The sequence below is a fragment of the Phodopus roborovskii genome, unplaced genomic scaffold (genome assembly GCF_943737965.1).
Source record: "Phodopus roborovskii unplaced genomic scaffold, PHOROB, whole genome shotgun sequence".
NCBI lineage: Eukaryota > Metazoa > Chordata > Mammalia > Rodentia > Cricetidae > Phodopus > Phodopus roborovskii.
In genome coordinates this window covers 77130-90999 of record NW_026125235.1, presented here as the reverse complement: position 1 = coordinate 90999, position 13870 = coordinate 77130, and the positions used below count along the sequence as shown (strand labels likewise).

At 36.7% G+C, this 13870-nt stretch overlaps 1 protein-coding gene across 1 annotated transcript in view; it reads left to right on the top strand.

Moving 5' to 3' along the window:
* The first annotated feature begins 1749 nt into the window (after positions 1-1749).
* LOC127227393 (vomeronasal type-2 receptor 116) overlaps positions 1750-13870 on the top strand; it is a 37915-nt gene continuing 25794 nt past the window's right edge. Inside the window, exon 1 of the mRNA XM_051191694.1 lies at positions 1750-1955. Coding sequence (XP_051047651.1) covers positions 1750-1955 — 206 coding nt within the window. The remainder of the gene's footprint in view (positions 1956-13870) is intronic.

Below are 13870 nucleotides of genomic sequence, written 5' to 3'. Positions count from 1 at the left end.
ACAGGAGTAGGATGGTTCCTCAGAGTTGTTTTATTTGTATTTCCCTGATGGCTCAGGAGCTTGAGCACTTTCTTAAGAGTCTTTCAGCCATATTAGATTCCTGTATTGAGAATTCTCTATTAATTTTGTACCCCATTTTGTTCATAGCAGCATTATTTGTAATAGCCAGAACCTAGAAGCAACTTAAATGCACCTTAACTGCAGAATGAATGAAGAAAATGTGGTACAATGGAGTATACTCAGTGGAAAAAAACAATTGAATCTTGAAATTCACAGGCAAATGGATGGAACTAGAAGAAACCATCCTGAGTGAGGTAACCCATTCACAAAAAGGCAAACACTAGCTTTATTCTAGTAATTGATGGAAGCAGAAGAAGACACCCAAAGCTAAGAAATTCTGGAATCCAGTTGCAGAGAGGGAGGAGTGATCAGCAAAGGGGTCAAGACCAGGCTGGAAAATCCACAGAAGCAGCTGACCTGAACAAAGAAGAGCTCCTGGACCCCTGGGCCCCTGGGAAATCAGCATAAGACCAACCCAGATTCCGTGAACATGGGTGGTAGCAGGACTGGGCAGTCTATGGGGCCTCTGGTAATTGATCTGTATTTTCCCCAGTATACGAATGGAATTTTGGAGCCCATTCCACATAGAGGGATACTCTGTCAACTTAAACACATAGGGTAGGGCCTATGCCCTGCTCCAAATGATATGACAGACTTTGAAGACCCCCTGTGGAAGTCTTCTCCCTGGGAAGCAGAAAGGGGATGGTATGGTGGTCAGTGGGGGCAACAGGAAAGGATAAGAGGGTGTAGGTAACTGGGATTGACATGTAAAACAAACTTGTTTCAAATTTAAATAAAAATTATGTAAAAAAAAGACTTATCGATGCACTATCTTCTAGGCAATATATATTCTGTAAACCTAGAATGAAATTGGAATTAGCAGAGTTAATCCCCAGCCAGCATACTTTTCAAGTATAAGCATTAAAATGGAAAAAAATCAATGTTGTAGATGTAAAAATGGCTGATCAAAAAATAAATATCTATGAGAACTGAGGTATTGGTCATGTGTTAGAACTCTAATATGCCATTTTGTTTCTAGTTTTGATATTCAGGCAATGATGGTTAGTTCATAATTCAGAATGATGATTGAATTTTAACACAGAAAGCTCCAGGGGACTATGTGCATTTGCAGGCAATCAGATGTGTGTGAATCATACAGTGCATGCTGTATCAATGAAAAACAACAAACATGCATTAATGAACAGTATTGTGTATATTGCCTGTATATCTGTAATAAGCTCTGTCTATGAATAACCTATTTTTTACACTCCCATTTCAAATTTCATTTAGAATATCTGGTGCAATCCAAGTTAAGTATTCAAATGGTAAATAGAGAATAGGTTTGATGAACTGGGCTTTTTAGCATATTTCCCCAACAGAAATAATGTCTGGGGCCTTCATGTCCACTAAAACCCATGGAAACAGGGGGTAAGAATAATCATAAACAAAACTATTACAACTTGTCACTTAGATATAAGAACTCAGATGCAGGGCCTCAGGATAGAGAGTGCTTAATTATTCTCCAGAGGTGAACAATGGGCTGAAAAAAAATTACTGAGAGAATTTCCTGCATTCTTTAGTATCTACAGTAATAAAAAGAGACACCTGGATATGTTCATGCATAATTGCTACATGGGTTTCTGTCTGACTCCTCATGCTATACTTTTCTTAGGCTCCTATCTTAGAGACATGACAAAAATGTTCTTTTTGATATTTGTCATTTTGGTCTTGAAGCTTTCCCTCATTCTCTGCAGTTTGACTGACCCCAAATGCTTTTGGAGAATAAAAGACAAGAAAAACCTAAAAGGAGATAAGGAGGTCGATTGTTTCTTTTCTATTTATACAAAGCATGGCTATGTGAAGAATGATCATTTCAGTGGGAATCTAGACAAGGAGTAAGTACATCTTTCATTCATTACTTTCAGTTTATCATGGGAGATGATGTATTCTAGGGGCACTGTGAAATAGATGATGATTTTGTGTGTCTTCAATCTGTGTTGCCTTCCTTTTGTTTGTCACTCTTGAGTCATGTTTCCAGGTAAAGCTCAAAGAATGACTCACACTGCCTACCATGCTCCTTGGAAGATTCTCTTAATATGATATTTCCCAACTCAAGGAATCACATGGTGTCCCTCAGAAACATAGTACCAAACACAGCTTTTAGTTTGTCTCATAGAAGCTACAATAAGGAGGTGTTTATTGGCCATATAGTGATTTTTCCATCTACATTGATACCCAATTCATGCAATTGGACATTGGTATATCTGCCCTAACTTTTAGCTACATGTATTGAAAAGATACAGGGATTTTTGTTCAAAATTTCTGTCATGATTTCATAATTTTTGTGTTCTATGACTCTTGAACCTGAAATCAGGAATGGGAGCTCTGGCTGTTTGCTATAAGAATTTTGTACTTTGCTTTACATTCTGTTCCATATGAATAAACACACTCTGTTGTATTAACACTGTTAAGACATTATTTAAAGTTCTATGTTGGAAACTTATGAAGCATCCCCTTATTCTAGCACATAATTTGTACAATTGTTAGAAAATGAGATGCTCCAGAATGTAATTTTATCCTATATCCATTATCATGTGCAAGAACAAAAAGTGTTCCTGTGGTACCTGCTAACATTTGAGAGAGGAATTCTGAAATTACAAATTTGGTCAAGTTTTCCCAGATGGAAGGGTTTTTCCTGGCTACAAGTGTTCATGCCTCTTTTTGATACATATTTTTTGTATATTATATTCATTCCAAATTTTCAACTTTTTTATTTTTATTAAAAATAAATTATTCTCATACACAACACATCCCAACAACAGTTTTCTTCCTCTCAACTCTTCCCAGCTCCCATCATCCAACCCTCTTCCCCAGCTCCACTCCCCCTTTGTTTCCTCAAAAAAAAAAAAAAAAAAACTCTCAAGAAGATGAGCCAAAGAAGACAAAACAAGATGCAATAAGACAAGAAAAAAAAAACCTTCATATTGAGACTAAACAAGACAACGAATTACAAGGAAAATAGTTCCAAGAACAGGCAAAAAAGTCAGAGATATACACACTCCTACTGTTAGGATTTGGTATACTCACCAAACTAAGAACTTTAACATATACACAGAAGACTTGGTACAGATCCATGCAGGCCCAATGCTTGGTGCTTCAGTTCTCTGAGGCAATGTGAGACCCTCTTAGTTGATACAGATGGCCTTGAGCTCCTGGGGTCCTCTATCTCCTGTGGTTCCTACAATATTTCTGCCTCCTATTCTGCAGGATTTCTTGAGCTTGGAGGAGAGGTATTTATCTGAGACCTCAAAGTTAGACTCACTCCCAGCATGATATCTGGTTGAGAATACATGTACCTGCTCCCATCTGCTGATGGAGTAAGCCTCTCTGATGGCAAATAGATAACGCAACAGTCTATGAGTATAGCAGAATATCACTAGGAGATTGTTTTCCAGTAGTATTTGGTCCAACCCTTGGTTACTGGGGTATCAGGGCTCCACACATGATAAGGCATGAACTCCCTCTCATAGCCTGGGATTCAAGTTAAACCAAACATTGACTGGCCACTCTCACAAATTTTTGCAACCATCACCTGAGCATATCTTTCAGGCAGAAAGATGATAACTGGAAGGGATTTGTGACTGGGTTAGTGTCCAGATTTCTGTTTTCATAACCTCGAGCTTGCTTTCCTGCAAAAAAGAGATTAGAATATATGAGTAAGGGCTCTATGCAGGACCTAGCTCAACCTGTCCATGTTCAATGAGCCATTTATTCTTGGCAATGGGGACCCAATTTCCATTTTCAGAGAGCAACCTTCTGTCTTAGGATCATCTGGGTTGTTTGAAGATCACCACAGGACCTCCTCAACAACAATGCAAGCAAATACAACCCAATTCCACAATTGGAAAGATTGCCTGGTTACAAAACATAACCATTTCAGACTCCATATTCTCCCTTATAGGGTGTCCTCACTAGGGTCACCCTCAAAGATTCTAGTAAATTTCCAATGCACTATTTCTGAAACAACTGAAAGTGCCCATCAATTCTAGCTTTCACTCTTTCCCTTAATCCACAAGGTTTAGTCTATTCCCCCTTCCTAAGGAAGATCATGGGTGCCCTCTAAACCTGTCATGTTTGCCTAACCTCTCTGGATCTGATTATCATTTAATTAAATTAAATTAAATTAAATTTGTCTTTCTGTATCTGGGTATCACATTGATCTATGTCAGTTGTCTCATTGCTCTAGCTTAAACCTGAAATATTTTATTGATGAGATACAGAGAGAGTGGAAACCTTGTCATGTTCATAATTTCAGTGAAATTTCTTTGAATTTCTCTCTATTTAATTTGATTTGTCTACAGGCCTACACTAAATTGCCTTTTTTATGTTTAGGTATGTCACCTTTGTCCCTAATCTCTCCAGGAGTCATGACTCTTGTCATGAAGAGGTGGTATTTTTGTCAAAAGAGTGTATGGAATCTAATAAGATGATCATGCAGGTCTTTTTCCTTGCAGTTTAGAAATATGGTGTGTTATATTCACTGATGTTCCTATCTTGAACCACCTCTGAATCTCTGGGATGAAGCCTACTTGATCATGGTAGATGGGCTTTTTGACATGTTTTTACATTCAGTTTGCAAGCATTTATTGAATATTTTTGCATCATGTTCATAAGAGGAATTGTTCTGCAATTTTCTTTGTTGAGTCCTTGGTTGGTTTGGAGATCAGGGTAACTGTGGCCTTATAAAATGATCCTATTTTGTGGAATAAATTGAGGAGATTATTCATTGAATTTTTTTTGAATGCCTGGCAGAATTTTTCTCTTAATCCATATGGCCCTATGATGGAGTTTTTTTGTTACCTTGTTTTTTTTTTGTTTGTTTTGGGTGAAGTTTTTCTGTTCATTTGTAAATTTCTTTTGTTTTGGAATGTTTTTATCTAATTTTGATTTAGCTATGGTAAATGCTACCTCTTATCAAATTATCCATTTCTTTTAGATTTTCTAGCATTGATGAGTACAAGTTTTAAAGTATGTCCTTGTGATTTTGTGGACTTCTTCATAGTCTGCTATAATACCCTTTTGTTTCTGATTTTATTTATTTGGATAGTCTCTGTGTATTTTAGTTAGTTTGGATAAGGGTTTGTCAATCTTATTGAATTTTTTTAATCAACTGTTTTGTTGATTCTTTGTATTGTTTTCTTTGTTTCTGTTTTATTGATTTCATCCCTCAGTTAGATTATCTCTTTCTGTCTGTTTCTATTTCATGAATTTACTTACTCTATTCTAGAGTTTAGGTGTGCTGTTAAGTTGCCAGTATGAGATTTCTCTAACTTTCTTAATTAGGCATTTAATGTTACAAACTTGTCTCCTGGTTACTCTTTTATTGTATTCCCTAAATTTGGTATGTTGTATATTAATTTTTATTAAATTCTAGGAAGTCTTTTGTTTCATTCTTTATTTTTCTCTTGACCAGTTTTTCCTTTCGTAGATAGTTGTGCTGTTTCCATGAGTATTTAAGTTTTCTGTTGTTAATATCAACTTCAATCCATGGTGGTCTGAAGGAATACTAGAAGTTATTTTAATTTTGTTGTATCTATTAAGAATTGTTTTGTGTTTGAGCATGAGGTTCTGAAAGTATATTCTTTTGTGTTTGAGTAAAATGTTCTGTGAATATCATTGATAATTGATTTGGTTTACAATGTCTGTTAGTTCCAACATTTAGTTTTTTTCCAGATGACCTGTCCATTGATGACAGTGTGGTACTGAAGTCTCCCACTACTGGTTTGTAAGAGTCAATATGTAGTTTTAAATGTAATAGTGTTTCTTTTTAAAATGTGGACATCCTTGTGTTTAGGGAATATATGTTAACAGAGAAAATGTCATTTTAGTGGATTTTTCCTTTGATTATTATGTACTAACATCTCCATAACTTTTGCTTTGAAGTCATTTTAGTAGATATAAAAATGATTACACCTTCTTGCTTCTCAGGTCAATTTGTTGAGAATATCTTTTTTCAATCTTTTACATTGAGAAAATTCATATCCTTGATGTTGGTGTATTTTTCTTCTGTGCAGCTGTAGGATGAATTCTGTTTCCACATCTATGTTTTTTATTGGGCAATTGATACCATTGTTATTGAGCGATATCAATAACCAATGGTTGTTAACACTTGTTATCTCACTGGTGGTGGTGTGTGTTTGTGAGTGAGTATGTATGTGTGTGTTTGTGTTTCCATTTTTTGCATGTTGATGTGAGTTTACTTATTTCCTATGGTGTGTGTGTGTGTGTGTGTGTGTGTGTGTGTGTGTGTGTGTGTGCGTGTGTGTGTGTTTAAGCACCTTGGTATGGATTTTTTCTTCAAAGTTCTTCTGTATTGCTAGATTTTTTTTGATAAATATGGTTTAAATTTGACACTATCATGGGTCATTTTATTTTTTCCATCAATGGAAATTTAAACTTTTTTGGGCATCAGTAATCTGTTAGAGTATGCAGCACATATGTATAAGCCCTTCTGACTTTTAGAGTCTTCATTAAGAAGTCATATGTAATTGTAATTTGAATTTATGTTACTTGGCCTTTTTCCTTTGCAGCTTTTAATATTCTTTCTTTGTTCTGTATGTTTAGAATTTTCATTGTTATGCGGCAATGGAACTTTTATTTCTGGTGCTGTGTGCCTCTTGCACTTTTACTGGCTTTTCTTTCTTTGGTTACAAAAGCTTTCTTGTGTGATTTTGGTGAAAATATATTCTGGGCCTTTCAGATGGGATTCTTTTCCTTCTTCTATTCCTATCATTCATGGGTTAGAATAAAATTGTTATTGTTTGGTCTTTTTATAATGTTCAATATCCTGGATGCTTTGTACCAGGAGATTTTTAAAAAATTATTCACTTTTCTTGGAATAATGTATCCATTTATTTTATTCTAAGATCATTGCCTGAGGTTCCTTTTCATCTCGTATATACTGTTGGTGATGCTTGCTTCTGCACTTCCTGTCCAAATTCCTAAATTTTTCATGTCCAAAATACCCTCAATTTGGGCTTTCTTCATTTCTGCCATCTCCATTTTTAGCTCTTGAACAGTTTTATTTGTTTCCTCCAACTGTTTGCTTGTGTTTTTCTGGTGTTCTTTGAGGGGTTTATTTATTTCTTTTAATTTTTTGTATTTTCTTAGATTTCTTTAAGCAATTTTTCCATTTCCTCTTTAAAGGCAGCTTTATCTTCTTGCCTGGTGGTAAGTGGAGCAAGGGCCATCAATACAGACAACAGAACTTGACTGCAACAGGGTCATAGGTCAATACATGTCCCTTGGCAGCAGCCCAGGCACATACATCACTATTGCTCCTTGTGGTAAGCAGGCCACACATCTAAGCTCTCACCTCTATCTGAACCTCTGCAGATCTTCCTGTCTCTATAGGATCTGAACCCCCCCCCACTCTTCATACCTGACTATATATTTGCTCACCATATTACTGCCCAACCACTAAGCACCTGGTAGGCCCATGTTTTCTTCTGCACAGGGCATATAGACCCAGGCAGGCATGAGTATTTTCTCCTATTCTTCCTTCTGTCGTTTGTATTCTTACACTTTGTACAATATCAGGATTTTATTTGTGGTAAGTTAGAAAACTTAAAGCAAGTTATCATTATCATATATGTAGTCATTCTAAATTCAAAATGAATAGTGTGTTCCATATATTAGACAAATGCTATGTATCTTCATGGGTATCATCAGACAGTCTATCAGAAGGATTGTTGGGTTACACAATTTCATTTTGCAATACTCTGAGTTTAATGAGCATTTATGGTGTCTTATTTAATAAACTAGCTTTCCAATATGACAACTCTTCTGTTGACTTACCCAATCAGAGTTTTTCTGTGGCTCAGCAGAGTCTTCTTGTAACTTCAACTATTCTCTATATAAATTTAAACTTGAATGATAATAGAAAGGAAGATTGTGATATGTGTTTACTCTCCCTACAGTTCCAACATTGTTGTACATTAGATGTGAGGTGTACCCAAATGCTTGTACATTACATTATTGATCTTCAAATTGGAACTGTTTGGGTATGGTGCCTTCAACGGGAAGTTTTAGTTATTGGTATGCATACTCTCCAGTAAGATTGTGGGTGCCAAGTTTGGCTATAATTTTCTCCTGTTTATCCAAGCCATGATGTGAACAGTTTTTAGATATACATCTTTCCCACATAGAAGCAAAATCTTGGGAGGAAATTAAAGCAATCACTAAACAAAAAATTATTGAATAATAATATAAGTGTTAATGGAAATTGAAGTTATTGTTCCAAAAGTAAAACAAACACAAATTCTAAAACACCTCATTGTTTTGGGGAGCAGTTGTTTTGTTTTTGATGAAATACGATTTATGATTCACTTCTTTATACTATGAATGAAATATAGGCAGATGTGTGTATATTTCACCAGTCAGGTATTTGTACTATTTAGAACATTTCACAAAGAATCCTAAATTTTCCATTCTTCATCTCTTATCTTTTTCATCCACTCATCCCTATCCTCTGTTTAAATCTATATTCTATACCATACAGTTACATTTTATCTTTTCATATGAATCAGATAATGAGTTATCAGTCCATAAATTCTTTTCTAACTTAGGTTAACATTTTCTAGGACCAGATACATTTACAGCATAAATCAAACTTATATCCCCTGAACTTTTTCTGGAAATACATTCATTCATACACTATATTCATTCATACACATTTCCCCAAATCCCCTAGGATCCTCTGCATTTCTCCAATCAATTCACACTTTTCTTTCTCTCTTCAGAAAACACTCATCTAAAGAATAATAAAGACATTAGATGAAACAGAAAAACAACAAATCAAAATAGGACAAAGCAATTAGACAAAGAGAAGGGGGAAAGCCAAATACAATACATACAGATGTTATGAAATATACATTATTGCACAGAAGCTGTGGCAGCATGCACTGTGCCTGCTCAGGTCTGGGCTTGCTGGGGTGCCAGTGCTCACAGGAGAACTGGACAAAAATCCTATCATTAACTCAGAGCCTATATCCACATAATAACTATTGGCAAACAAACAAAAAAACCTAGTTTCTGCAAATGGAGTCTCACTGTGGATACAAAGCACCTTCAAGTGCAAGCCACATTCCCAGTAGATGGCCAACACAAAATGAACTCATTAGCATATTTGGAACTTCCTTGTCTCATCCTATTTTGTCAGGGCTTAAAACTTTTTTAAAGCATACAGGTCATGTGCATTTATTTTATAACTTCCAGTTCTCTTTTGCGGGATACCTCTGTGCAAAAATCTTATATTTAGCTGGCCTCCTTTTCTTTGAGTTTTCCATATACTTTGACTCTTACCATTTTTCATTGTTTTCTTAGGGTTCTTTGAGCCCTGTAAGGAGGGATTTTATTGCTACATCCCATTGAGGACTGAATATTCAGAAGTCTGTCCATCTTTACTCACTATCCAGCTAGTGTTCTCTGTATTTGTCCACATCTAATACACGAAGAAGTTTCATTGATGATGTCTGAACAAATAGAAATCTATGAATACAGCAGACTATTATTAGGACACAATTGGTAGCTATGCTCCACTAGGAGAACAGTAGTTTCTGGTTTTCCCATAAGCAGTGGACTATCTTGTCTTAGATTGTTGGCCAGCAGATCAATGTCAGACATGGGTTCCATCTTTTGGAACTAGCCTTACACTGAATCAAATATTATTTGGTTACTTTCATGATTTTGTTTCCACTATTTCATTAGTACATTTTTCAAACAGGTGACCATTATAGATCTAAGGGTTTGTAATTGGATTAGTGTTTTCCTTTCAGTTTTGGGAGCATACAAAGTACATTCAAGTACCATGAGCAGTAGCTAATTCATTTGAAGTCTTTGGTGAGAAATATCTTGACATGTTGATTTTCAATGAGTTGGGGAAGATGCCATCTTCAGCCATAGGGCCTTGAAATCAGTTCATAGAGAGAAGCCTTGGCAACATCCTGGGTTTTGGGGGGGATTCCCAGGGTGTTCCTTTAACAAACTACTCAATAAGATTTAACATTCCTGACACCAAATTAAGCCACGTTTGGTGATAAGAGATGTCTGCCAGGGGCTTTGTCTCCCTCATTATTTGGCAATTTCATTTAGATTGTCTTTAGTACATGATCCATGGGAAACTCAAGAAAAAGAAATTTTGACTCTTTTATAGTCAGTCCATTTCAGGATTACAGGGGAGATTTAGTGACATGCTATGGGCAAGAGCCTCAAGTATTTAGAAATGAGCCTATTAAAATATGGCACAATCTAGGATGGGTAAAACCTACTTATGTAAGTCACTCTTCATTGTACAATGTTTCTAATGTTTTACCAGGATTGTTTAGAATTTTTACTGTGACAGGCATGGCTAGTTTAAAAAGACCCAGGGAATCTAAGAGCTTTCCTGTGGCAATAAGATCTTACCTAAGCTATCTTTATGGCATGCTTGTTGCTAGACAGCCTTCACATTTAAAAATTATTAAAATAGAACAATCTTATCATGTCAGTTGTTCCAAACTCCTGCTGTTAAAATTCCCACCAAAACACCAAGTTAACAGCAATAACATATTTATAGAGGACCATCTACAGTTATTAAATGTTTTGCTGGATATAGTTGGCTGGGGTGCCATATATGGCATATTAGAGACTTCAGGACATCTTTTCATACCCTTGTAGCTTTAAAGAAGTAGTGTATAATTCTAAAAGATTGGCATTTTTATGTTACTTGCTATTTTTCCCTTGTAGCTTTTCATCTTTGTTGTTGTTGTTGTTCTGTATGTTTAGTGCTTTGATTACTATGTGGTAGAGTGACTTACTCTATCCAATCTATTATGTGCTCTTCAACCTTTTTGCATAATGATAGGTGTACCCTTTTTTCATTTAGGAAAGTTTTCTCCTATGATTTTGTAAAATATATATTCTGGGTCTTTGAGCTGGTATTCTCCTTCTCCTTCTATTATACTTAGATTTGGCCTTTTTAAAATTTAACTTCTTGATTGATTCTGTGGGAGTTTCATGTTATGCACTCCAATTGCACTCACCTCCTGGTGTCTCCTCCCCCCATATCATTCCTTCATACCTACATCATTCCCCCGACAAAAGAAAAATTTTAAAAATCAAACTAAAACAAAACAAAGTATGCAAATGAACAAACAAACAATCTGGAAAAAAACCTTCTTTCCCACCTTTTCATGTGTCCTGTTGACTTTGAGAGCCTCTGTGTATCTTATAATATACCTTTTTGTCCAGTCAGGTTTACTAACAAATGCAATGGGTCACTACTCTGGTGAATTCCTCTAGTTTCTGTGCACCATCATCACTGGATCTTCACCAGAACCCTAGGTCATGGAGATCCTATAGGTATTGTTACACAGGACTTCATGAGCTCCTGTAGGTCCTAGATGGGGTTGATATTAGGGTGGACCTGGGCCCACCCAAGGCCTGGTTGTGGGTCTGGGTGGTAGCCAAGCTTGTCAATCTGGGTAACTGGGGCCACCCACCTTAGGTAAGGAGGCAGTGTCAGCTCCCCTATTCCCATGTCCTCAGGGGGGGTTCATCCTCACCTGAGGTGACAGGTGGAGCCATCTCTTCTGAGCATAGGAGCCAGTTTTTACATAAATGCCAGCCCCAGCTTTGTTGCTACATTGTCTAGAAGTAGACTACGCTGACTTTCCTTGGTTCAGAGAAGGATGGGCTTCTCAGCATGGTCATCAGATTTCATTTCATATGGTTCCTGTGGGCCCCTGATGTGACACAGGCCTCAGACATTAACATATCCTAGCTACAACTGGACAACTTTCCCAGATATGGCCCCAGGCAACAACATACTGTATCCAGTAGATGCCCTTGCACCTAAAATTATGATGGCTCAGGCAGCAGCATGGCCTCTGGTCACCAACAAGGGCACAGAAGACAACCCAAATATCAGGCTCCATGTGGACTTCAACAGACTGTGGTAGAATAATGGACCCAGACATGGTTCTCAGTAGCAGCCCATGTCTGGTTCTCACCCTGGCCCCAAGTGGTGAAAGGCCACCTAAATTGGCAGCCTCAGTGGCAGTGTGGTCATTAGAACCAATACAGTCACATTTTTCTACCCATACCACTGGAATCAACATGGCTTCAATGGCAATAGGAACCAAGGACATCAGCACAGACCCTGGCTGCAGTAGGATCACAGATGTAGTCATGGCACTCAGTGAAGCCATGGCCCAGATGTCACCAAGACACCACTTAGATCTCAATGTTCCTGACTACAGCAGGACCCTTTCATACAAACATCATCCCAGGTTGGGTAGTCCCATTCATCCTTCCTACCTGGCTACAGCCTGCCTATCCATTGGCTGAAACAGCTTTATTCATCAACCAACAAAAGAAATATATTTTCACAACATACAGAAGGACATCCCCTATCATATCAATAAATTCAAGACTATTCCTCTAATTTCTATTTCATCAGATTTAGTATACATGCTCTTAAGTTGAGGCCTTCTACCCACTTAGAATTAATTTTTTAAGGATGATAGATATAGATGTATTAGTATCCTCCATGCAGCTATCCAGTTTAGCCAGCACTACTTATTGAAGATGCATTCTGTTTTTCACAGTCTCTATTTCTAGGTTCTTTATCTAAAACTATGGGTTTCTGTAGGGATCTTCAATTCCATTCTATTGATCACCATATCTATTTTGTGAAAATATCATGGCATTGCTATTTCAACAGCTATGTACAAAATGTATAATAAGGAATAGTGATATCCCCAGTAGTTATCACATTATTTAGGAATGTTTAATCTCTCCTGGATTTTTCCTCTACTTCCATATGAAGCTGAATATTGTCTCAGGTTGTAAAACAGCTAATGTAAAAACAATGCACAATGTTATTTGACATATTAAACTTTCACAGAAGAATAATTTCAGTAAGTTAATTGAAGTACCCAATTTTAACAACAGATGCCATCTCCAGTATAGAATGGCCAGGATCTAAAAAAATGTGGAATAACTTCAAGTCTTTCTGAAAAAAGAAAAATTGTAAGAGATGAGTAATAAGACACAGCAAAAAAAAAGTTATTCAAGTATGAGAAGCAGAAAAGTGAAGGGAACATAAATGGTTTAGCAATTCAATACCATAGTCACAGACATAACTTATTTTTTTTTTATGCATATAGAGTATTTTTTATTTAATTTTATATAACAAAGTCCAATTAAATGAAAACAAACATTTATACACAATATTTGGGAATTTGGGCGTCGTTCTTTCCAAACTACTTCCTGCTGGTAAGGGGCGCTGTATTGGGGGATTCGAAGAAGATTCAGATATCCTAGCTGTAGTCTGTAGGGCTGTTTTGTCCAGCTGTTTGGAATGTAGGATCAGCTTGTACTCTGTTTCAGGCGGTCTGGTGTGATCAAACCACATTAGTCTGGAAGGAATCCACATCTTTTCATTTTCTGTGGAAACAAAAATAGAAATACTTTTCCCCAGTAACTTGTTCTTCAACTTAAATTTTGGAGTCAAAGCGTTTTTTTTTTTTTTTTGTTTTTTTGTTTTTTTTATTTTACATGTCGATCCCAGTTCCCTCTCCCTCCCTCCCTCCCTCCCCCCAAGCCCTCCCTCCCTCCTTCCCTCCCTTTTGCCCTCTCTACCCTCTCCCATGCACTCTAAACACCCTCCCCTCCCATATCCAGTTATTTAATATGGACTGTGGTCACAAAGCAGTACAGAAAATATAGGATGTCAGGCAAACAAAAGCCCATGTACAAAATGATGAAA